Source organism: Microtus pennsylvanicus, chromosome 5, assembly GCF_037038515.1.
Source record: "Microtus pennsylvanicus isolate mMicPen1 chromosome 5, mMicPen1.hap1, whole genome shotgun sequence".
NCBI classification, from domain to species: Eukaryota; Metazoa; Chordata; class Mammalia; order Rodentia; family Cricetidae; genus Microtus; species Microtus pennsylvanicus.
In genome coordinates, this window is record NC_134583.1 from 61,237,113 (window position 1) to 61,263,478 (window position 26,366).

Consider the following 26,366-nt stretch of genomic DNA (forward strand, 5'->3'; position numbering starts at 1 on the left):
CTCTATTTTTTCAAGTAGTTTTTTTTCAGAGATATATTGAAATCTGTCATTAAAATCCCCATGTGGAGGAGAGACTTCTCTGTGTGGATGAGGAAGCTTAGGTGGGAGAAGGGAGGAAGAGATAAACACTGTGTGACCACAAATCAACAAGACGAAACACAAGGTTCTCTCCATAAGTTCTGCTATCTACAGCTGAAAGTGCATTCATTCTTGATAAACATCTGGTCCCACCTTAACTCAAGAGGAAGAAAAAAGGGATGAGGGTAAAAGCAGGAGCCAAGACACAGCCAGCCCCATGTGGACTCAGAATCACAGGAACACTTACCAAACAGAGAGGAGTAGAGCCGCATCATGGAGAAGGCAAGATGAATGGGAGACGTTTGCACCACAAACTTGCCGTGGAGGCGATTAAAGTCCAGGCAGGGCTGGATAAGCCACGTGAACATGTCCTCCACCTGAGAGGAGAACAGTACAAGAGACTGTGGAGACAAGGAGCTTGCTTGGCCCACCTTGGAGGCTGGAGAGGCTGGTGCAATTGCTGGCTACTTTTGAGTGCTGTTTCAAAATGTACATCCTTCAGATTTGGTGTTTTGCTCTTTTCCTAGCTACGGGATGCTCTCCCAGGATGCAAGGCTGCAGCAGTGAGTGAAGGCTCCTAGACTATCACGTGACCACCCGGGCAAGCAGCTCATCATTTACAGTGCACTGTGGAGCTAACCTATGATATTTGGTACTTTAGATTACGTGTATTTTTTAAGTTACGGTATTTTCAATGTGCAGTGAGTTTGCTGAGTTTACCCCACCTTAAATGGAAGAGCATCTGCATTCATTTAGTGAGCAAATGTTACTGAGCGTCTACTGGTTGCATTGTGGTAAATAGTGCTGGGGATAAATAATAGGGAAGACAGACCCAGCCCCTGCTAGGAGGAGGAGAGACAGACAGTAATAAACAAAGAACCAAATATATTACAGGTCATGGAGAAACCTCAGCAGGAAACGAAAGTGTTAAGTGGCGAATAACAGGAAGGGCTTAAGATAGTTCAGGGAAGGCTTCTTAGAGGAGGGAACTTTTCTCTTTTTCTTCCTGTGGCAGTGGTAATTGAACTCAGGAGATCACACATGCTAAGGCAAGCACTCGGTCATTGACCTACATGCCCAGCAAGAAGACGATATAATGAAACCCGGATGACAAAGGCCTGGACAAGGCAAGATGTCTGTGTGAGGAGTGAAGGCTGGGTTTCCTGGGAATGGAAACAAGACAAGATGGCCCAGGAATGAGGCAGGACTGGAGAGGGAGCTGCCAGGCTGCACGGGTGGTGGTGGGGGAAGCACAGCAGGACATGGTTCTTCTAAGATGTCTCTAGAACTGTAGCCATAGGCATTTCTGCTAGTGGGATGGTAGAGGAAAACTCGACACCGTGGGCACCCTCAAAAACATGCCTTGGATCTGGCAGTCTCCTCAGGGAAGAAGGTGGGGCAGGAATTAAAAATAGACCATCCCATCCCATCCCCACCACATGAGAAAGAAAGTGAAAACTGGCAGGGAAGAATATAAAGGGACTGGCAGGAAAGGAGGATGATGAAGGTGGAGCTAGGCCTACAGGTCCATGAGATGAGGAGGGAATCCGGGGTGGAAGGAAAGTGAAGGAAGGGCGTGTCCCAGACTCTTACCAGTTCCTCGTGCTCCTTAGTGAGGATGGAGGGCAAAGTGTCCATGTACGAGTCCTTCAAGGGCTTCCAGCCCAGCTGGTGGGCCTCCATGTAGATCATCCCACACCTGACGGCACAGACAACTGGGTTTGGTGTCTGCCTGCTCATCACTAACACTGACTGACATTTATTGACATCAGTACACTCATGCAGTAGTCTAGGCTTTATTGGCTTTGACAGTAACCCTCATCCAGTCTCGTGGCTCTCATCTTATTTGCCCTAGGCTAACCCCCTTTCCCACAGGAAGACTAGAGTGTCATCAATCTTGGCTTCTTTCCTTTTCAGCCATGCTGTGTTCTATATGCTCATAAGGTGCACATCTGTGCACACACATGCACACATGTACGTGCGGTTTAAATCTGTATGTCCCCCACAGCATTGCATTTTGAATGTTGTTCCCCAGCTGGTGATGATATCTGAAGGACATGGGTCACTAGCATGGAGACTTTGAAGGTTCTAGCCCCAGCTCTGGTTCCTGCCTTACTCTTCTTCCATGATGTCAACAGCTCCAGCCACACATTTCCACCACTGTGGTTAAACTGCCCCACCATTCCCTTCCGGCCATGAAGAGCTAAAACCCTAGTAAACTGTGAGCCAAGATGACCTCTCCTTCCTCTTCTTCCCCCTCTCCATTTTGTTTAAAGATTTGCTTTTGTTTTTATCTATGTGTATGTGTGCATGCCACTTGTCCAGGGGTCCAAAGAGGCCAGGAGAGTGGGTTGTGTCCCCTGGATACAGGCAGTTGTGAGCCTCCTGACATGGGTGCTGGGAACTGAACTCAGGTCATCTGGAAAAGGAGCAAGCACTCATAACTACTGAGTCCGACACTCCAGTCCAGCCCTTCCTTTCTAAGCTGTTCCCCCCACCCCCCGCCTTCTCTTTCTCCTCCTCCTGTTCAATTTCACTTTATTCAATTTTCCTCTCATGTCCTTATGTTGTTTCTGTCAGGTCTTTTGGTCATAGTGTTGATACAATTTCATATATATACTCATGTGTGAACATGCACACACACAATGCACAGAGTGTTTTGTTCTTAAACCATTTAACAGGGGTACTATATCACTGTCCATTTTTGGTTTCCTTTCAAAATTTGCTTATCTACTGTTGTATGTGTATATGATGTGTGGGGCACACATGCCACTGGGGACATGTGGAGATCAGAGGGCAACTCTGTGGGGTCAGTTTTCTCCTTCCACCTTTATATGGGTTCGGGGAACCAACTCAGACCACCAGGTATGGGTAGCAAATGCTTTATGTACATGCTGAGCCATCTGATTGGTCTGCAGAGTCCTTTTATATTTAGTGTTCCCAAGAATTTATTCTTTCTAAGATTTTTAATCTTTAAGCTAGTTATTAAGGTTAGTTTGCATAGGTGCATGTCAACATAGCTCATTCATTTTGTGATATACATATAAATATTGTAATTTCAGACATGCCCTATTAGTTTATTCCTCTTTGACGGACATTTGACAGGTCTCCTATTGCTCATCTATGAAAGCTTCCTGGGGACATACACTCAGAGGACATGTGCCGCCTAGTGAACAAGGCCAGGCTGTTCCACCTTCCTGGGGTCCTCTCTGCATCGTCACATGTGGGCTCACACAGGTACACACACACACACACACACACACACACACGTGCAGTCCTGCTCAAAGAACCATGTGACTCAAAATGAGACAAGCAAAGTCTAGTTCCCCACGTGTGAAGTAGGGGTGAGAACTGTCATCAGAGGGTGGTGGTGATTACCATGGACGTAGTGCCCAGCATCTCAGCCCTTCACAGAAGCTTTGCCAATGGCAGCTGCTGCTCTTTCACTTTTCCTACCTTGAACTATAGCTGGGGTTCTGTGCTCAGCCAACGATCTCAAAGCCTAGCTTTGATGTCTTGTGCAGGGATGGGAAGGGGAGGAGAGGAGAAGGGAGGCAGTGGAAGGTCAGGGAAGGGAATCCATGGGAAGGATTTCCTGGGTTCTAGGCAAATCAAAGTTCAACTTCAGGAAATATTCAAACTCTGTCAGAATTCTGGCTTGATAATCAACCCCACTATCCATGTGGGCTTAGGACCAATAATATAACAGGCTAAATGAACAACACATTGTATAGGTGATCACACCTGTGGACTTTTAGCGCTCTCCCTCCTGCTTAGGGTGAGTGGCCCCCCACTTCCACCCGGATACCAGTGCACCAGCTCACCTGCTCACGGTGGCGGGGGAGGCCTGCTCCAAGTCTGCTGGCTCAAAGATCAGACTCATCTTGGGGCTCATCTGTATGATCTCGCCACTCATTAAACACAGCTGAAAGTGCAGTGGGGGTGTGGGGATGCACAGGGTTAGATGTGCCACTCAGTAAACAGAGATGAAGGGTGGGGGGCAGGGGGCAGGCAGCAGGGGGCAGGCTTAAATCCCATCTGCAAATGAAGGGTTGCAGTGGAGACAAAGTTGACTCAATGGACCCTACACAGAGGTGTTGAGAACCCATTATGTGTTGGGCATCATTCCAAGTGTAGGACAAAGCAGGCAATCATCTCTGTCCTCCTGGGGTTGATGAGCAATACACAGAGTGGTGAAAGCCCACTGGTGAAACGTGGAGCAGGTGGGTTGGGGAGTGCATGGTCCAACACTTGTGATTCTAGGGAAGGAGGACATGTCGAATTGTGCCTGAGGTAAAAATGAGGTGTTAAGAGTGCTTATGAAGTGTCTTGGTCTCTTTGTATTTAAGATAGGATTGTTATTATTATTATTTTACATTTTACCTAGAGACGGGTCATTCTACATTGCCCGTGATGGCTTTGAACTCACTCTTTAGCCCACACAGACTGGTGATCCTTCTGTCTCAGCCTCCCAGAGTAGTTGGGATCACAGGTCAGTACCATTAGGCCCAACCGAACATGGAATTTGCCTGCTTATCTTTGCCTGCATATCCTCAGCCTGTTGTGTTTTCTCAGGTCTCTGACAAACCACTGTTTTTGAACCTCCCATGTGGTCTAGCCCATGGCTGGGATGGCAAGAATTACTCCATAAATCCCTCTTAGGTCAGAAGGAGAAACCACTAGAGGGTCTTAACACTAGACACTTCCCTGGAGAAGTGACGGGTGAGCCTCAGAACATCCACTCGGGGCAGAACTTGGCAACACGGACTCGAGTGAAACATTTAAATCGTAAGATAAAACCCGAGCCCTGGTCGCTTAGGGAAGAACAAATGGCAGTCATTCCCACGGTCCATTCAATTTTGTGGTTAAAAACGTCTGCGTGTTCCTCGGCCCATGCACTGTATATGTCACCAGAGAGGTCACAGCTGTGGTAGAACTGACCTCCCACCAGCTTATGTCATCTCTAAGTAACAAATAAGACAGACTCACATCTGGGACTGCAGCTTGACTAATTGTTTGGAATCTCCATGACTGGAGATTTCCATACTATTTCTTTGTGGTGTTGGGGATTGAACCCAGGTCTGTGAGGTAAGTGCTCTGTCACTGAGCTACACCCCCCAAGCCTTTCTATTTCTACTGTAAATCCCAAAAAGCTTACTGACTACCAGAAAAATTAATGAATTAATAACTATTATTATTTTGGGGGGCATTTATGCTAGGGCAACAAATCCATGACTTTATATAGTTTTGATTATTCATGAAAGAGTTCCTACTCCACCCACGAACAAGCAATGGGCTTGGTAGCTACCTTTTTGTTGTCATCCAGGACAGTGTTCATATTTTCAATCCAAACAGCATCCACTGGTCCATCAAATATAATCCATTTGCGGTCATCAGTCATGGAGGATGCTTGTTCCCGGAAAGCATTGGCTAGGACACCGTCCGTCCACTCATGGCTCACTGGGTCAAAACATCCATACAGCTGCCCCATTGTGATGGCCTTGGGGTTGATGATCTTGAACTCCACAGCAAACTCGTCCATCTGGTTGGCTGAGTGAGAAAGCCCAACCCATTACAAAGGCTTTGGTAAGACCAGCCAGTAAACAAAAGACCACCAGCTTGGTGAATATACCTTTAGTCTAAGGAGAGTCTAAAGAATGATGCTCAGTCCTTATAAAGACTGGGCTATCTAAATAGATCTTATATTTTGGGTTATCAGAACCATTCATTTGCAACCATATTTTTCTTCTGTGTTTTATTTCAAACTGGGCAAATGTCAGATTCATGACTAAAGAAACCTGGCTTGACTGAGAAGAACTCAAACAATAAAGGAAAAACAAGAATATTCTACCACCTTTCCTGTGTGCCTGTGTCACAGGCATCCTGGGCTCTGGCCTGGCATGATGAAACCCTGACAGCTGAAATGATTCTGGTGACCGTCACTTCTCCATCCAAAGGACTAAAGCCCTGCAATCCTCTCAACTGCTCATAACTGACGTTTGTCCCTGAGAAGTAAACACTACTGTTATCAGGAGCCACGTGGCTGGCAGATGGCATAGCCCATTTATTTAGGGACAGAAAATGGCATTTTATATGATTTTTTTTAATTTAAAAATTATTTATTTTTGCTGTGGCAAAAGGTATTACATAAGACATTCCTTCATCCCCACTGTGGAGCACGCAGTTCTGTGGCGTTTGGTCCAGGACTTTCTCATTGTACGGAATCTTTCACGTAAGGAAAAGTTGGAGTCCACAGGCCAATAAAGAACCAATGACAAAGATGTAGGCTCTTAGTTTCTTTTCTGTTTTAAAAATGTTTTTATTATTTATTATTTATTTATTTGTGTGTGTGTTTGTGTGTACATGCACATGTGTATGTACCACATGGGTGTAAGGGTCCATGGAAGCCAGAAGAGGGCATCACATCCCTTAAAACTGGAGCCACAAGAGGTTTGTTTGAGACATGTGTGTTAGCAGCCTATCTTAGGCCCTCTGGGAAAGCAACAAACACTCTTAACCTCTGAGCCATCTCTCCAGCTGTTTAGATTCATTCAAATGCCAAAACTAGCACTGTACTTAAATTTGAAATGCCCAAGTTAGTTATTATGATTATCAATAACTATTAAATGAGATATTAGGTCAATCCTCAAAGCAAAAGCTCCAAAATCCAGTAATAACTTATCATTAAAGTTTATTAGAGAACAGTTTAACTTAGGTGGGGTGGTACATACCTACAATCTCAGCACTTGGAAGACTGAGGCGGGAGGATCATGAGTTTTAAGACCAGCCTATAATAGTGAGATCCAGTCTTATAACATCAAATAAAAACTTAAAGCCCTCAAATAAATAATAAGGAAAAGAAAGCATTTCTGTTTTGAGACAGGGTCTGTTTTGTAGATCTGACTATCCTGGAACTCACAGAGATCTGCTGCCTCTGCCTCTTGAGTGCTGGGATTAGAGGCGTGTGCCACCATGCCTGGCAAGAAAACATTTTAAAATGGAACCTCGGTCCTCTGGGAGTGCGACAATCACTCTTAACCACTGAGTCACTTGTCCAATCCCAAAGAAAACATTTTTAGTTCAAGTTCTTGAATAAATGTGCAGCATAGGCATGCTTTTTAATTATATGTTTGCATATTCCACAGAAATAAACAAACAAATGGAAGAAAAGAAACCCACATTGCTTATTTGGTGATACAACATAGTTTCTGTTTGTTAAGTTGGTACCATGTGTTCACCTACATCAGTGGTTTTCAACCCTCATTCTGCTTTTAACTTATATATCAACACCCAAGCTGGCAAAGCCCATGGCCTAGCATTGTGTCCCCAGAGTCAGACAGCTATACAGAAGTCCTGACCCTCCTGGAAGCCAAGGGTGCAAGCTTTACCTGCATATAAATCGCCCAGAGCTGCAGCCAGAACTTTATACGCCGATGTCTTGCCGCCCATAGGATCTCCAACAATCATGTAGCCGTGTCTTACCAGCATCATCTCGTAGATCTGTAAGTAATGCAGGGAGTCAATCCTGGTACACTTCCCTGTACTACAACCCAGAGGCCAATGAGGGCGGATAGCAGATCCTCACGGTCATTAACTCTTCTGAGCTGCAGCTCTTTTAGTGGTTTATTGCTAAAATATGCCTTAGTTAAATAAAGGTTCTAGATTGTCTACTAAATAGGAAGTACTATTTGTTCTTCACCTATCTATATGCTAATTATCACATGAGGGCTCAGATAGTCTCACTGAATGCCTCCAACCCCTGGCGGAAGGGGAGAACCAGGTTCTGAAAATTGTCCTCTGACTTCAACACCAGCATGCCTACACTCACACTAATAATAAGTCAAATAAAAATATTTAAAGTTTTAAATTACATTAAATATTTATACACATTTTGGAGTATACGATAACCATTTGATGTATCTACAGAATGTGCATTGACCAAATCAGGGTGATTACATCCCTATCTCCCAAGACATGGACTCGCTAGAATTAAAAAGTAGATAGATGGTGGCCACTAGAGGGAGGATGGGGGTGAGAGGATAGATTGCTGACACCCAAAAAATTAGGTTGGTAGAATTAGCTGCAGCGTTATTTATAGTGGAACAGGGCAATTATGGCTCACAAAACTTTCTTATATATTTACAGATACCCCTATTAATACTTATTAGATAGAACATTTGCCTTTAAAGAGGAAAAAGAAATGGGATCATTTTAGCAACCTGCATTTTCTTTTGGAAATTTCCCTTCAGAAGGTTTACGTACTGTTCTAGCCTCACTGGAGTGCTCAGCTGATGGAGAGTATTTTCTGAGCCGGTCTCCAGCAGGTCGATAACACTCCACATGAATCAGCCCCTCCTCTTAAGTACTACAGTGGTTTGAATGAGAATGTCCTCTGCAGACTATGGTATTTGAACACCCGGTGCCCAGTTGGTGAAGCTGATTGGGGGAGGATTTTGTGTGGCCTTGCTGGAGGAAGTATGTCGCTGGAGGTGACTTTGAGAGTTTAAAGACCATTTCTAGTTCATTCTCCCTGCTTAGTGCCCGTGATTGACACATAAGGTCGTCGTGTCTTTATCCTGCTGCCTGCTGCCACAACTCCTGCCGTGATGAGCTCTCATCGCTCTGGGACTCTTAAGCCCAAATCAGCTCCTTCTTCTGCCGGTGGCTTTATTGCAGCGACAGAAAAGTGATGAATTTGATGGCCGGCAGCAGTGGTCATAGAAGCTCAGGCTTTACGTTTCCTGATCCTTCCTTTCTGCCCGTCACAAGGAGCTCGTCCATTTGAACTACAAACAATCCAGTCACTTTTATTTATGTGCAAAGATTTCCCTTTCAGACAGTGAGTCCATCAGAGAGAAGACACACAGGAAGCTTTTTATGTGGAAGCTCAAGTTCTCATTATTTTTTACCTTGGGGGTGAGCAGTAAAGAGAATCAAAGAAGGCAATGATAATGGGGAGGTAGAGGAAGAGAAAAATATACGTCAGCAAATCTTTGCTGAGCTCCTACTGTATGCCAGACATGGCTCTAGGTGCTGTGGACAGAGAAAGAACAAAACAAAAAGTTCCCAACCATCAAGAAAGCTTTATGCCCAAGTAGATCTGAGAGACATTTAAGTGAGTAGGGTCAAAACCAGAAAGGAAGGCATTAATGACTCAGTAGCCCTTGCCTTTCTGAAAATGGCTATTCAGATATCAAGATACAAAAAGACAGGTAACTCTAGATACCTTGTTTTTGAAGATAATCAGCACTAAACTATGTAAAATTCCACCCATGTATCTGCAAATAGCTTTGGAATACATTAAAAGCAAGATGATGGATGGATGGACGGATGGATGGATGGATGGATGGATGGATGGACGGATGGATGGATGAGTGGGTATATGGTTGAAAAGGTGGATGGCTGGGTGGATGGATGGATAGATGTATGAATGGATATACAGTTGAAGGGATGGATAAGCCTGTGGATGATAGTGTGGGTGGCTGGATGAGTGAGTATATGGTTGGATGGATGGACAGGTGGAGGGTTAGGTCGATGGATGATGTATGAGTGGATATATGTATGGTTGCCTAGATGGATGACTGCGTGGATGTAAGGATGTGTAGACAACATGCTTGGGTAAATGGCTGGTCAATAATGGATGAGAAAGTAATAAAATGTTATAAAATGTTCATTGTAAAATCTGGGCAGATGGGGTAAGATTATTAATAATTTTTCATTTTTTTGAAGTTCAAAATATTTCATAATAAAATATTGAAAGTGAAAGCCTAGGTCTAGGAAAAGGCTAGTCCACCTATAAAATACAAAACTAAATTCAGATTCAATATCATAATAAATGAAATATTTTTTAAAATGAGCTCAACTGGTGATATACTGGGGAGAAACATTAATGTTACAAGAAGGCAGTGTGATCTCCGAGTCTGGAGAGCTGGGTCCTACTTTGACCTTTGCTTCAGTTAACATCACGACTTGAGCAACGGCGAAGCTGACAAGGAGCAGGCACAGATATAGTTCTAGGCTCTGTCCAGTGCTTTGCCTGCACTCTCTCTCAAAAGTCACTCTATACGGAAATTGCTTCTCCTTCCGTTTTACAGGTGAGAAAACTGAGGCCCAAAGAAGTGAGATAATTTGCCTCAGATCCCACAGGGGTGAGATTTCAACCTGGGTCTACATTAATACCAAATCTAGTTCCTCTATGGACCTTAGGGCTCATGCGTGGTCTAGATTAGATGGTATTTGTGGTCTCTGTGACTCTGGTCCATGAATCAGCAAAGGAAGTGTTTGGGCCGTATTTCACTGAATTTATTATTACAAGTTATAAGTCAGTTTTATAGAGAGAGTGGTCCCAGAAGGGAACACCAGGACTAGCATGAAGCTTCATGAAGGCTCCGCAGGTCAGGCTTGAGGAGAATCTGTGTCACATCCAGTCTGTGGCCTACTGATAGTACAGTCCTAGTTGATGTGACAGGGTGGGGCTGACTTCATCTCTAGTTGGTTGTGGTCTAGGCTTCCATATTGGTCATGTGACATAATCAGAGCCATCCAGATGTTGAGACTTTGGCGTGTGCATGATGTATGCATTTGTAGATGTGTGTGGACACGTATATGGAGGCCAGAGACTGAAATTGTGTCTTCTATTGTTTTCCACTATTTTGGGGTGTCCTTGGGAACCGGGAGCTCCCTTATTCAGATAGACAGCTGCTAGCGGTTCCAAGGTCCACCCATCCCTACCAGCTCCCCACCACTGCTGACGCTACAGATTTTGCTGCCGGATCTGTCTTCCACACAGGTGCTAAGGAACAGAACTCTGGTCCTTAGATTGTGAAGAAGCCCTTCACCCGCAGAATCACCTCCCCAGCCCCAGCACTGAACATTCATGGAGCCACTTGGAGAGGGTAGGGCGAGCAAATCCCATTTCAGAGGCTAAGGCAGTCTGAGTTGGAATTGTGAGTCCAGAGTAACAAAAAAATTCAGTGTTCCCACAGGCATTTCCTCAAGAAGATGGCCATGGGAAAAGTGTTGGCATTTGTTTTATGTTGTTTTGTTGTTTTTTATTGCTTTGAGATAGAGACAGGCTCACTATTGTAGCCCAGGCTATCCACCTAGGAATTAAACATGCGTACCTTCACATGCCTAGGTAAAACGCTGGGTTGTAACAAAAGGCTAAAGGTATGACAGACTGTCGTGTGGGTCTTTGAGCTCTCCTTCTACTCAGGCCTTTATGGCTGCTGTTGGTCCATCTCACATCTGCCCTAGGTCTTTCCCAGTCCTGACTCCAGTGGACCGTAGGTACAGTCCCACTTGGGCACACGGAACCAACCTGGATGATCTTCCCAATAAACCAAGGCACTGGCTGAAGTTTCATCTTTTTGATGTTGTTGTTCAGGGCTTCCAGGAAAACTTCATAGTCTGGCTTTGGAAGAACAACTCCAGGAAACAGATCTGAGATAATTCCCTGTCAAACAAGAATTCAAGAGAAAGGGGTGGGGGGTAGAGATAGGTGAGCTCACCCTTTCCTCAAAGGAGATCTACAAACTGGAGAAATGCTAGAGAATTTGCAAAGTTTGTTTCTCCCTGGACTGAAAATGTCATCTATGAGTCATGATTTCCAAATTTTAGAAACCAGAGAAGATTTACTAGGTCCATAGGGCTATTTTCTAGTCGTGCCATAGACTAACAAGATGGGCTCGTAGCCTGATAAGGAAGAGAGGCTTTACATGAGTTATAAAAGAAACCTATTCCATTAGAAAAAAGCCATGACCCAGATCCAAAGCAAACTGTGAAAAGATTTCTATTGAAATTTGTAACTAAACAGGGAATTTTTGCTTTTTTTTTCTATTATTAACACATAGAGGGCTAGACAAAAGGCGCAATAGGATGGGGAGAAGTCTCGGGCACTAAGTGCTTCCCAAGCAAGCATTCAGGCCTGGTTTGGATCCTGAACACCCCTGTAAATAGCTGGGTGTGGTAATGTGCCAGTAATTTCAACTCTAAGATGGCAGAGGTTGGTGGGGCCTTGGAGCTTGCTAGCCAGACAAGCTAGCTGATTCGGTGTGCTCTGGGTTCAAAGAGTGAGTTCCAGGCCAGCCAGAGCTCCACAGTGAGAATCTGTCTTAAAAAGGAAAAGATGGAGAGCAATAGACGACGGCACCCGAGGCGAACCTCTAAGTCTCTGCATGCTCTCACACGTGTGTGCACTCACGTGCACATGCGTGTGCTCAAAAGTGGGATGGCTAGAATGAGGAAGGGTGTCAAGAGGTGGAAGATGTGGGGCGGTGCTTTCAAAACTATTTCATTCTCCAAAATTGAGCCTGAGTCCTTGGTCAAAGCCCCAAGACAGTGTACCTGAAACAGGGGGACGTCTTGAGCCAGGAACTTGGCCAGGTTGACATCCAGCAAGGCCCGGAGCAGCAAAACACTTTCGTTCTCCTCTGGGTACTTAAGCTTCAGATTGCCTGCAGCTGTGAGCACAGACTTGACAGCCCGCATGCCATAGTCATAGTGATGCTGGGATGACAGCTGCTCGGAGCACAGGCGGTAGGTGGCGACAATCTTCTGGGCAAGACTGTGCAAGGGCAAAGACAAGTCCTTAGTCCTCGGGGCTGCTCCTTCAGATGCCAGGCTTGCCCTTGGATTTAGTGAGCAAGGCTTTTTACCAGAACCACCATAGTGAACTAAGGAAACACAGCTCTCTTTCAAACATAGAATGAAAGCAAGCAAGCACATATATCCAACATACACCCTAAGTGAAATCACATTATACGCTTTGTGTGGGAATGCACGTGTACGTATGCAGGCACACACGAGTTTGAAATCATACATTGAACTATTAACTGTGTCAATCCCTGAAGGGTGAGAGTAAGGTTTACTGGGGGGACGGTTACCTTTCCCACGTCTGTGACATGACAGTACTGTGTGATATCTGGTTTGCTTTCTAATTCAAACAAGCTAACTCTAAATGTAATATATACATCATATTACGCATGTATGTCTACTTCTTAGTCTTTCTGGACACATGGCTGAGAAGCACATTTCTCAGACCGTTCTATAGCTAGAGGAGGCCAGAAGAATGTCTCCTAGCCAGCGCTGGGGGAACAAGTGACATATATCAGGTCCAGGCTGGCCCATCAAAATCTCCTCCATGAGACATCCCATGCCACACGTTGAAGCCACGCTGTAAGTATCCCATGTTCCTGACTCACCCATTGAGGAGCAATGTCCTGACCAGAAATGTCTATTTGGGATTCTGAGTGAGGATGAAGCAAACATTTGTTATGCTACACCATTGGGACCCAGCTGTCACGGTTGGCCTGACTAATACGCTTGGGTATATTGCTCTTGTGACGATTCCCTTTAGAAAAGAAAGATCTCATAGTGTTCACACCTTAGCACAGGGCTTCAGTAGACGGTGAGTTGAATAGTCAAACCAATGTGATCCAGGGCCACCAGAGAGAAAAAATAACCCTATAGCTCAGAGGACACCTCTTGCCAAGGAAGGGTAATATATTCTGTGAAAAATTCTCTTAGGTTACAAACAAGGAACACTTATACATTCCCCTGAAGAGATATTTATTGCAGCAACAAAATCTATTGATTACAGGAAAGACAAGGTAAAACAACAGCCACAACCAAACCAAACAAAATAGAAAAAAAACCCACAAAACCCAACCTAAAACACAAAACAAAACAAAACAAAATGTAAAATTTGGGTTGGTCAATATAAGCCATTTTATAATGTGTGCTGTTTTGAGTATATACAAACACAGATAAAGACACTAATTACTGTGTGTTTTGGAAAACTGGGAGTTGCTTGAATCAGAAATAACACCATTAATTGGAGAAATAAATGTTATATTGCTAACAATTTAACTAAAATGTTAAATTCATTAAAAAATACTACATTTTTTTTCTGCAGCTTTGGAATCATTTCTCGTTTTATAGTCTTGTTTTAAGCCCTTTAGTAATATGGGGTAAATGTGTTATTGTGAGTGGCTACTGTTTTTACAGTGTTTGGATGTGTATAGCAGAGAAGAGCCCCTTTCATGGACACTTGGGCCTTTTCTCTGTCAGGAATGGGGTCAGGACCAAAATCAGGGCAATATGTTCTCAAATCAGCAAAATCAAGTTTCTTGAGTGTTGTAGAACATTAGTTAAAGGTATGTTAATTTGTTTACACTGTGGAATGTTTGTTTAATGATGCAAAGATGTGTTGCATTTTTTTATGTTTCATTTGTTTAACTCTGTGAAGCTGTGCTACTTTGCCTGCCTAAAACTCCCGATTGTTCTAATAAAGAGCTGAATGGCCAATAGGTAGGCAGGAGACAGAATAGGTAGGGCTGTCAGGAGAGAGAATAAATAGGAGGAGAGGTTTGGGAAGAAAAGATCAAGCAGTAAGAAAAGAAGGAGGAAAGGAGGACTCCAGAGGCCAGCCACCCAGCTATGCAGCTTGCCATGAAGTAAGAAGTAAAGAAAGGTATATAGGAAGGCAAAAGCCCAGAGGCAAAGATAGACAGGATAATTCAAGCTAAGAAAAACTGTCAAGAAACAAGTTAAGCTAAGGTCGGGCATGTATAAGTAATAAGACTCTGTGTGTATTTATTTGGGAGCTGGGTGGAAGCCCACCCCCCAAAAAGAGTCAAAGAGTAAAAACAACCAACAACATTTGAGGTTTTATTCTTTTCCCTCCACACAAAAAAAGTTGCTCTTTAAAGGCAGGTGGAACCCACTAGGAAACAAACGGAACATACCTCCGTGGAACCCACTGGGAAACAAACGGAACATACCTCTGTGGAACCCCCTGGGAAACAAATGAATCATACCTCTGTGGAACCCACTGGGAAACAAATGGATCATACCTCTGTGGAACCCACTGGGAAACAAACGGAACCCACCTCCTGGAGTCCAGAAAGCCCATAGAGTAGAGGGAGATTTCTCCAATGAGAGCATAGTCTGGCACCATCATGGCCACCGTTCGGAATAAGGCCTGGGAAAGAAATAACCAGTTAGAACCAGAGCACACAAAATGCATGCTTAGAGGAGTCACATCCACAGAGACAGAGAGAAGTCACGAGATGAGCCAGTCAACCCCTTGACAATCAAGGGAAGGACGGCCAGAGGACAGGCTAAGACAGACAGACAACCTCTGCACTGACTTTGACTGAGTTACATGCTATTACATTGGGTCTCTCAGAGTCGTATGGAAGGTTCTAGGAGCTGGTTTCACAACCATTTTTTCACTCTGTGTCAAATGAGGACATCTTATAGCATCACCCAACTTCCCAGGATTCAGTAGGTTTTCAGATGCCGTTCAGGAATGCGAGACCAGTGCAGAACATGAGAATTCTGAGATCAGGCAAGAGCTGATTTGATTCCTGTTCAGATACAGACCAGTTTGGGCAAGTTACATAATCTGAAACTTTTAGTATTTTTTCATCAAAATGAACTACCAGCTTTAGCCCTTTGTAGAAATAGCTGAGAATGAATGATATAGTATCAGTGAAGTGTTCACAAACAAATGTGGCCCGTTGTGGTGGTCTGAAAGAAAACGGCCCCCAAAGGGACTGGCACTATTAGGAGGTGTGGCTTTGTTGGAGTAGGTATGGTCCTGTTGGAGGAAGTGTGTCTCTGTGGAGGCAGGCTCTGGGGTCTCATATATGCTCAAGCCACCCCCAGTATCTCAGTTTACTTCCTGTTACCTTCTGAACAAGATGTAAGAACTCTCAGTTTCTTCTCCAGCACCAAGCCTGCCTGCATGCTGCCTTGCTTCCTGCCATGTTGACGATGGACTAAAGCTCTGAGCCACCCCAGTTAAATGTTTTCCTCTATAAGAGTTGCCATGGTCATGGCGTCTCTTCACAGTGACAGAAACCCTAACTAGAACAACAGCTACTCTCTTTCCATCTTAGAACGTAGAGGAGAAGGGGCTTGCCTCATGCTTACAGTTAGCCAGCTGGAAGGCCAGGACTAATGCAGGCTCCCTCACACCTTTGCCTTCTACTTCCTATAATGTCTGTTTCATGAGAGGTTTTTGTACAGGTCTAACACAGCTATTGGCTAGGGTGAGTGCAAAGAGTCGTTACGACAGCTGGGTTATGAGAAAGGGAAATGGAGTACAAATTCTACTTTGACACCCACTAGCCTATGTCAGTTCACCTAGACAGACTTTGGTAAGAGGGGATCTTGATTGAAGTAGTGGCATACTCCTTTAATCCCAGCACTTGGGAGGCAGAAGCAGGTGGATCTTTGTGAGTTTGTAGCCAGCATGATCTACAAAGTGAGTTCCAGGACAGCTAGGGCTGTTACACAGAGAAACTGTATCTCGAGAAACAAAACCAAAGAAAAAGAATTGCATCTATCAGAATGACCTGTGGGCATGTCTATGGGGGGCATTTCTTGATTTCTGATCGATGGGGAAGGGCCCCGCTCACTGGGACAGTGCCATCCTAGCCTGAGCTATAAACGAAAGGTATCAGAGTGAGCCGGGGAGGCCAGTAAGTAGTGCTCCTCCAACACTCTCTGCTTCCCTTTCCACCCTAGGGTTTGCTTGAGTTTTTGCCGGGACTTCCCTCAAAGATGGACCATGACATGGAGGTGTAAGCTAAATAAGCCCTTTCCTACCTGTCTTAGGTAGGGTTTCAATTGCTGTGAAGAAACAGGTCAATTCTTATAAAGAAAAACATTTAATTGTGATGGCTTGCTTACAGTTCAGAGGTTTAGTTCATTATCATCATGGCAGGAATCCAGGCAGTGTGCAGGCAGACATGGTGCTACAAAAGGAGCTGAGAGTTCTTACATTCGGACTCAGGCAACAGGAAGTAAACTGAGATACTGCATGTGGCTTGAGCATAAATGAGAACCTCCAAAGTAACAGACCTCTTCCAACAAGGCCACGCCCATTCCAATAAGGCCACACCTCCTAATAGTGCCACTCCCTCAAGTAGCTGTGGTCAGTGTTCTATCACAGCAAAAGAAAGCAAACAAGGACATCAACCTACAGGGAGGAGCATTGAAAGATCTTCTTGCCTGTTTTCTCCTCTGAGAGCAAAGTGGTCTATCTGAACAAGCTTGCCTGGATACTAATCATAATTCATTTCTAGCAGGTAGATCAACGTGTACTAAAGTTGATGATGAGGGTGTGGTCATATCTCACCTATCATTTCTCTTTAAGAGGGTGGAGAAATCCACAAAGAAGAAGGCCTAGAAGTCTCTCTCTCTATGGTTGCTCTTTTCAAGCAACTGGGTGGCCGATATTCTTTCCATAGAAGACCTAACCATCTTATATCCTTTGGATTTGTACTTCCATGAAAGCAGCATCCCAAGGCCATCTAGTGGCCATCTTTCCTTGTCTCTCTTTCATCCTTTTCTGAGGCACTTCCCTTCTTCCACAAGAGACAGGGCCTGTGGATGCTACAGTGTCTGTAGCTCAGGTCAGATCAGCAATAGGTGCTGGGTACACAGACTCTTGTTTTTTCTCTGGTGTGTCAGAACAGTACGCTTTAGAAAGGAAATGACTTGGGTTTTACTAGTTTAGTAATGAAGAGGGTTGATCAATATGGTTCAACCTAAGTTTGTCAGAGTTCTCTGCATTGAAATTTGGTATACTCAGCAGAAAAAAAATAATGACACCTTGAAGTTTGTGGGCAAATGGATAGGTCTAGAAAACATCATATTGAGTGAGGTAACCTAGACCCAGAAAGACAAATATCATATGTACTCACTCATGAATGGCTTTTAGACATAAAGCAAAAAAAAAGCCTATAATTCACAATCCCAGAAAACCTAGACAACAATGAGTACCCTAAAGGAGACATACATAGATATACTCTACATGGGAAGTAGAAAAAGACAAAATCTCTTGAATAAATTGGGAGCATGGGAACTATGGGAGAGGGTAGAAGGGGAGGGGAGAAGAAGGGAGGGGAGTGGAGAAAAATATATAGCTCAATAAAAACAATTTAAAAAACATATAAAAAAGAAATTTGGTGTTCTTTCCTAAATAGATGATCTTTGTTTGATTCTCAATTATTGTCTTTTTGCAGGATATGAAGATTAGATGATTTCAACAGTGCTAAATTTTCCATCCTCCCCTGGAAGGAAACAATGTAACAACTCTTTCTTAGCAATAGTAGGTTGGAGGTAAGAGGTAACTGGTGCCTTAGCATTCACCTTTCTCTACCTTGCCTAGCTGACATTTCTTTATATCAGCTGTCTGACCACTGTAGATAATCAAAACACGACCTCTTACTATAGTTTCACTGATATTCATTGCCATTCATCTTTATGTATTAATTCTTCCTCACTGTAAGTCCTTGTTGGGGAGTTGGTCTCAGATCAAATATTATCTTACACTGGAAATATTAGCTATTCCTACTATTAGGCTAACTATGAGAGATCTTCAGCAGCATACTCCTAGAAGTTTCTACACTATAAATACATCTATGCTATATCAAATCAAGGCCAACAGTTACCTTGAGGTTATCCGGCAGCTCAGCCCTGCCAGCATACCCAGGGTTCATGGTGATGAAGACAGCGCAGGTTGGGTTCAGCGAGAGCTCGGTGCCTTCAAAGATGAACATCTTCAGCTTCCGGATAATGGCTTGTTGGATGCTGAGAATCTGCTGGGCTACCACTGATAATACCTCCACCTGTGGAAGGAATACCCCACTGGGGTGTGCTCTGCCAGCCTGCCTCCTCACTCTGCAGGGACGGACCTCAGCCACCTGAGAACTAGACCTTTATACTCTTAACGATGAGCATAAGTTGGGGATTTGGCAAGGAGATGCATGTGTGTGTGTCCATGTGTATATGTGGTGTCGTGTGTGTGTATAAGACATTTCCATAGTACTTTATCTTAGCATGGTGCTTGACACCCAAGAGGCTTTCACTGTCCACCAGTTCAAATCTCACTGCTTACGTTTCTGATTTCCACTCTAAATAGATTCAATCATGTATATTTTGTGATGTCTTTTTTATTTTTTACCACTATTGTAGGCTTCTATCATATTTTGTTTGTTTTATTTTTATTCTTTTTATTGGGTTGCAACCATTTAAGAGGCAAGCTCATCTCTTATTCATCTTTACCCCCATGAACTTATGCAGTGACAGACATACACTAGCTGCCCACCTAACCTGTGAAGGAGTTAGCGAATGGATGAATACGATCGGGGGGTTGGATGTGTTTAAAATACACACGTTGTCTCCTTGAAGCTGTTTATGTTTAATATTTAAGTACCTACTCCATGCAAGGGCCATAGAGAAGATGTACAGACGCTATTCTTAAGAGCTGAGAACTCAGAAAAAGACCACTTCATGTCCAACCCCTTTGTAATGTCCCCTCGAAGGAGAGTTACCTCAATCCTATTGAATTCATCAAAACAGGCCCATGCTCCAGCTTGGGCCAGCCCCTTGAAGAACTTCCCCATGGCTTTGTAATCCAAACCATCAGAGCAGTTGAAGACCACACACTGGAAAGAGGGAGGAATCAGGGTAAATTTCCTCATAGCCGAGTAATCAGAACCATAAGCAGAGGCAAGGCTTCTCTCCCATTCTATTGAATGAACTGGGATCCCACTTTGCCTGTTAGGCTAAATTGTCTCGAACTTCTTGCTCTTGGGGTCCAGAGAGAGGTAGGAAGAAAGAGTAGAGATGGGTGCCATACCTGCTTTGCCAAAGCTTTAGCCAGATCTTTGGTGGTCTCTGTCTTGCCTGTCCCTGCTGGACCCTCTGGAGCGCCTCCAAGGTTGAGCTTCAGAGCTCCCATCAGAGTCCTAAGAGGAAAAGCAAAGCAAGCCAAAAACAAAACAGTGTCTCAAATCCTGAGATACAACCCTGGATTTTGTTTACTTTGAATTCTGCAAATAGAGGTCTCCTTCAATAATATGATCAATACATCACCATTGTAAAAAGTTGGTTTTGTTGAGCCTTGTAATTTCAGAGCCTAGCACAGTGCTTGGTGCATGGCCGAGGCCACCTATACACAGCTGCCTGAGAGAATGACTGGATGAATAATGGGATGCTTAGGGGTATCTAAGTGAACCAAATAGGAATGGAAAACATTCCAATCCTACATCCTGAAGCTCACCAACACTGATGGAAGGGAGATAAAAAAAATCCATGTGTCTCATTGGAGTATGCCCTGAGCTTAGGAACCACATTACAGCTCATATCTGCAGAGAGAGAGAGAGAGAGAGCAGAGTGCTGGGCAGGCGTTAGAAATGAACGAGGACACGGGCCCCAAAGCCCTTGGAATACGTTTTTAGACGGCAGTGACACAGCAACTTGTTATTTTCTGCACTCGCTTCCACAGCTCTAATTAGATTTCAGGTCAGCTGATGCCATGCATGGTGCAGGGGCACATTCGAGTCACGACTGTTCTTTATGACTGCAGCTAATACCAGTGTGTGGTAGTCAGGGCTCTGATGAATGAGTAGATTAGAGCTGCTCCCGGCACAGGGGGAGCACTGATGGTCATGTCAGATGACGGGCATTTCCTTTCTGTCATAATCAACTCTGCCATGTGTGCTGAAGTCATAATCAACTCTGCCATGTGTGCTGAAGTCCTGAAGGCTGTGCAATAGATCGTATTTCCAAAAGGAAATTGCTGGATGATGAGCAGACTAAATGAAAGATGAATTAAAATCAGAAAATAAGGATTAACAATAAATGGGCAAATGATTTGAATGGACAGTTCTCTAAGGAGGTACAGATGTCAAAGGGGGTGGGGTCAGTGCCTTTAGTCATTAAGGAAGTCCAAATTCACTCAAGTCAGAGTGACTATCCTCAAAAAACCAAACGACGAAAGCTGGCAGGGATAAGCGTGGGGAGGTGGGGAATTTAACATTCGCACCCTGTAGGTAGGAAACATTAAATGTGTGTGGCCGCTCGAGAGGGGCCTCAAACAAACCTGAAAATACCACTCCTGTGATTGAGTGATAGCCCTGCTAAGTAAACAACCGGAGGGATCAAAGCCTGTGGACCTCAGAGGTGTTTGCACGCTCTTGTTTGCTGTGATACTGTTTACAGAGCAAAGTTAGACATCAGCAGACGCGCCCGCCAGTAGATGAATAGATAAAGAAAATTTCATTCTGTCTTAAGAATGGAAAATTTGTCTATGGTCGGAAAATAAAAGGAGCTGGAGATTGCCATATTAAACAAAATAAGCCAGATTCAGTTTTTCCCCATGTGTGGAATTCAGATTTGGGAGAGAGAAAGACATTAAAGTAGAAAAATGTTTCGGAAGAGGAAGTGGAGGTCGGTGGGGAGACAAGACAGGGCGCTCCCAAATGCAGTGTATTCTGGCCAATGAGAAGAAAACATGACTGGAAAAATTTAAAGAATCTTAAAGCAAAACACTTGGAAATATTTTTAAAGTCTAGCTTTGTACTAAACGAACCTAGAAAAATGTGTATAGTATAATTCAGACACCTAGAAAATCCGAGTATAAAAACGTTGGAAAGTTAAGGGACCTAATGTTAGGAGTTGTAAGGAAAGGAGCCAAGCACTGCGCTGCACGAAGAGAAGCTCCTTCTCTGCACTGGACTTTCTTCAGTGCTGGGGATGGACGGCAGGGCCTTGCCTGCTTGCTAGTCAAATGTTGTCCCTCGGGGCCACATGCTTAGCCCTGCTTGTCTGTATCCTGACCTTCGGGGTCTATCACATGGCCCTGGGCTCCCCAGATGGCACACTGAATTTTGCTGTTGCTGAGCTTTTCCATTAGCAACCTGTGACTATCTCACTCATACACCGGTGCTCTGCTAACTGGTTCCCATGTATTTGTCCATACTGGGATTCCCACTGGGTTTTCATTCCCAGCCTATTCCATTTGTGGTTGGTGCTGACAACTAAGGGCAATCTTCTGAAGTGTGAAATTGAAACGTAGAGGGTAAGGAACCCAACACTGTGACCTGCCCAGTGCCTTTCCCTCCTACGATCTCTTCCCATTCTTTCAACGCGGGGCTCCAGAGCTCACCTGTAGCAGCGGTCTGTGAGAGGAGTGATCACCAGGCGGGGGGAGTTGCCCAGGTACTCGTAGCCATACAAGGCTTCTGTGGTTATCATCTGCACATGAACGTCCTTTGCCTGCCAGTAGTACCGCAGCTGTGAAATCCACTGGAAGTCATTTAGACTGGTGATCTTATCCTGTGCCAGCTTGGCCACCACGTCACGGGCTAAGGGAACACCATGTGGAGACACACGCACACAGAGGAGTCAGAACTGCCCATCCTCGCAGACTCCTCAGGCAGAAGAGAATGCTATCCAGGTCCTCAGACCCTACGCTATCTCAGGTTCTGGCATCTTCCTGGTCTACTTCCAGCCTGCAGGTAGCAGGAGCTTTCACAAGCTGGAGTTTGCTTTTTCCTAGGGGCAAGGAAGACTGTGCTGCCTTCTGTCAGGAAGTAGAGCGGAGGTCCTGAATGTGCACCCTGAAATCAGGTGGCCTGGTGTAGGGTACCGACTGTCAGCTTGACAGAGTCTAGAGTCCCTAAAGAGACAAGCTTCTGGGAATGCCTAAAAGGAATGTCTAGATTAGGTTAATTGAAAGGGGAAGTGTTGTAGAATATTATTTTAAGGTGTGTTACTTTTGTTTACGCTCTGGAACATCTGGTTAATCATGCAAAAATTGTTTGATTAAATAAAATTCACCTGCGGTCAGGAAGTTGCCTCAGCGACTAACTGACAGGAAGTCGTAGGGGGGAAGCCAGGTGGAGAAGGGTTTATGAGGAGGGGTGAGGAGCAGTGTGAGAATTTCTTGGGAGACTTGAGGAGATTTGAGTGAGCTGCTTGCTATTCAGCCAGTCTGGGGAGCAGAGTCTACCTCAACCTTTGAATCTTTAGTTCTTTTTTTTTTTTTTTTTTTTTTTTTTTTTTGGTTTTTCGAGACAGGGTTTCTCTGTGGCTTTGGAGCCTGTCCTGGCACTAGCTCTGTAGACCAGGCTGGTCTCGAACTCACAGAGATCCGCCTGCCTCTGCCTCCCGAGTGCTGGGATTAAAGGCGTGCGCCACCACTGCTGGGCTGAATCTTTAGTTCTTTAGCGGGACAGAGACTTAGATAAGTTCCTGTTGTATCTTTGAAAGAGTCGGTGCCTGAGGGAACAGAATTTCTTCGGGCAGCAGTTCTTGGAGCCAAACTGCCACTGGTAGTGGTGGAATTTCAATTGCTGACGAGGATAGCCATAGCGTAAAAAGCAGCAACCAGGAAAGCAACAGGGAATACCCACACTAAACATGAGGGGCACCATTCCCTGGGATGGGCTCTATCCTGGACTGCATAAAAAGACCGCTAGCTGAGCACCGGTGTTTGCTGCTCTCTGCTTCCAGGCCGTGGATGTGACTACTTGGCCTATATTTCTGCTCCTGTACTTTCCCCACCATGGTGGTCTGAACCCTTAAACTGTTAGTCAGCATAAACACTTCCTTCTTCAGTTGCTTTGGCCAGATATTTTGTTGCAAAAGCAAGGAAAATAACCCATATACTTGGGTTCAAATTTTGGTTCCACCATGAACTAGCTTTGTGACTTTGGGACAGTTACTCAAATTTCTCTGTCTCTTGGTTGAGCAATCTGGAAGAGAGAGTATCTTCTATCACCTGGAATAGGTAGGAGGACTCCAAGTAAGTACACTGTGTGTACGGATACACAATGGGGGGGGGGCAGGACCAGAGAGAACTCTCCAACATATAAAATATTATAGAAATATTACTTCATGTTACTATTGTGAAATTCATGTGGATGAGGGTGGGGCTGACCCAGAGACTTTGCAAGATAATCACCCTGAGTGTTCACACATTCTCGATATGACCTTTTGGGCCCCATTCCAGGCTTCTAGGACACCCTAGGACACTGGCGTCATTTTGACCTGAGATGGCATGGAAAAGTATTCCACAAATTCATGGGTAGAGGTGTTTTTACTTCCAGCCTCAGGAAGCAGCTGGGTAATACATTTATTGGCTTCCTTTCTTCCTCTCATAGGATTTTGAAGCTGAGTTACTGACAGTGATGATTCCTGGAGTTGAAGGGTGGATATGAGCTTGTAGGAATGTGGGTGTGTGGCCATGTGAGGAACAGAACCCCCCTCCTCTCTTCCTGATCTCTCTGCCTGGTCAGACTGAAGTGAGTACCAGTCCTAAGGGAATGGATGTTGTGACACACTAGTAAGCTGATCTATGAGCAAGAAAGACCTTGTTCCCAGGCAACCAGCCTGGTCCAGCCCCAGTTTCCTTGGTGATGATGAAGTAAGGGTGTGGAGGTGGTTTGTTTTCCATAAAGACCCCAATTCTTCCTCCTTGTCCTCCTCCTTTGTTTTCTTTTGTTTAAAGAGGAGCAGAAGGCATTGTCTCTCACTACCTCTCCCTGCACAGCTGCCAATTTCCAGTCCCTTGGGTTTGGAAGAAGACACAGAGAGGCGCCTTTGCCACTTCCAAATGCGGTGTCTCCCAGCAAATTATCTCTTTCTCTAACCACAGGCTCTTAGCCTGGGAAATGTTTGCGCAAATGAGAAAATGTAAACATGTAGCGCGAAGCTCAGCACCTGGTGAAAATTCAGCATCATCAGCCGTGCTAACGAGGAGGCCATCATTCACCCAGCTGGTGCCTCTGCTTAGCGAGTCGCTGAGATGGGAGGGGCTTTGGCACTGGGTCCTCAGTGCTCTCAGACGGACTGGGAAGCCCTGAAGCATCCCATTCAGGAGACTCAAATGACGTGCCTAGCCAGCTGCCTTTCCTGGACCGAGCAACACCAAGAGTCTGTACTCTTACCGTGGACATCGATGACGGTGAGGGCCCCGAGAGTGAGCCTCGCCCCGCTGCTCAGCTTCCCGCGCACCAGCTCGACGATCTCTGCGATCTGGTCATTGCTCTTCTTGAGAAAGTCCTGGCCGGGCCACAGGAAGAAACGTGTGGTCAAAGTGGATTCTCCTCCAGCGGTTCTCATCTTGAGGGCTGGCATCCAAAGATCCAAACCAGACCTGGATGTCTCCCCTCAAACCATCCCTTTCCTCACCCCATACATTAACCTCAAGATGGATCTTCTTCTAATTAAAAGAGGCCACAGTACCCTGTTTTATTTTATAACAGTGTGGGAAAGACAAAGCTTCCGGGGCAGACATGCACAATTGTGGATGCTTAGAGTAAGGACAGTCTCACTGTCAGGCGGGAAGGCATTTTAGGTGACGAAGCGCTGTTCCTCGTTTTGCACGTGACTGTGCTTACATGATTGTATGCACTTGTCAAAACACAGAACTGTGTGCTAAAATGGGTGAGTTTTCCTATATGTGGTGTGTGCAGTAGTCCTGAATTAGCAAAAGAAACTTTCTCAGATAAAGGAGACACAGGAAACAGGACAAGCTGCACAGATGAGTGGGAAATTCATCTTTACCCATGAATCACAGCCCCTGGGAGACTGAGGTAGGAGGGGAATAGCCTGGGCTACATAGGAAGACATTACTTCACTTACACAAAGATGAAGAGGAGAAAAAATGCAGCATGTAACCCTGGACAGAGTCTTGGCTTAGGAAAAGTTTAGACCTTTAACAGGGCAACAATTCAATTGGCAAAGTTAAAAGGTCTATACAGTAATAGATCATTATTGATTTCCTGATTTGGATCATTATATTTTGCTTCTCCCTGATGTTCACATCTGAGGATCTAGGTCAAGGGTATATGAAAATTCTTTGTTTTATTTTTGTGATATTATATAAGCCTTGTATTCAAAATGAAGAGGTTAAACAATTAAAAAAAATTTTTGAGGCAGGGTTACTTTGTGCATCCCTGGCTGTCCTGAACTCACTCTGCAGACCAGTAAAAATTAATTTTGAAAAGAAGTATGAGGAAGGGAGACCACTTGAGATCAGCTTTCACCATTTCAATTTTATCGCTGTGTGCTTTGGAGCGCGCCGAGCCTCCAGGTGTGTGAAATTCGTAAGGCTGCAACTAAGCCAGAAAGCTCCCCTGAGGGTTGAGATCAAGTGTGAGAAGCATGGGTACAATGTCTGATATGAATAAGGCACCCCATAAGTGGTGGTGCTATTCTTAGTTATAATGTGCCCAGCATGTAGGAATAAAGAGGTCCCTACTGCTTCCACTGTCCATGAACTGCTGTCTGAGAAGCCCTTGGAGATGGAGATGCCCCACGGTGCTCTGGAACTCCCCTGTCTACCGTACCGCTGCTGTCCTCCAAGTCAGACAACAGCACACGTCAAGAAGCTGAGACTCCTTGCTGCTTGTCAGATGGGTTAGTTACGGCTTCAAGACAGAGTCAGCCTTTTTTCCAGAGAGGTGACAGAGCATCCTCAG

The 26,366-nt window shown here is 44.7% G+C and overlaps 1 protein-coding gene across 2 annotated transcripts in view; it reads right to left on the bottom strand.

Moving 5' to 3' along the window:
• The window catches only part of Dnah3 (dynein axonemal heavy chain 3), a 162,951-nt gene that overhangs the window by 78,076 nt on the left and 58,509 nt on the right, over positions 1–26,366 (bottom strand). For both annotated transcript variants that reach the window (XM_075972063.1, XM_075972062.1), the window contains exons 27-39: positions 24,831–24,945; positions 22,046–22,244; positions 19,736–19,844; positions 19,428–19,541; positions 18,546–18,722; positions 14,970–15,061; positions 12,424–12,643; positions 11,399–11,533; positions 7,467–7,578; positions 5,387–5,628; positions 3,903–4,003; positions 1,672–1,777; positions 326–455 (exon numbers count right to left, since the gene is read on the bottom strand). In XM_075972063.1, the coding sequence (XP_075828178.1) occupies positions 326–455; positions 1,672–1,777; positions 3,903–4,003; positions 5,387–5,628; positions 7,467–7,578; positions 11,399–11,533; positions 12,424–12,643; positions 14,970–15,061; positions 18,546–18,722; positions 19,428–19,541; positions 19,736–19,844; positions 22,046–22,244; positions 24,831–24,945 (1,852 nt within the window). The remainder of the gene's footprint in view (positions 1–325; positions 456–1,671; positions 1,778–3,902; positions 4,004–5,386; positions 5,629–7,466; positions 7,579–11,398; positions 11,534–12,423; positions 12,644–14,969; positions 15,062–18,545; positions 18,723–19,427; positions 19,542–19,735; positions 19,845–22,045; positions 22,245–24,830; positions 24,946–26,366) is intronic.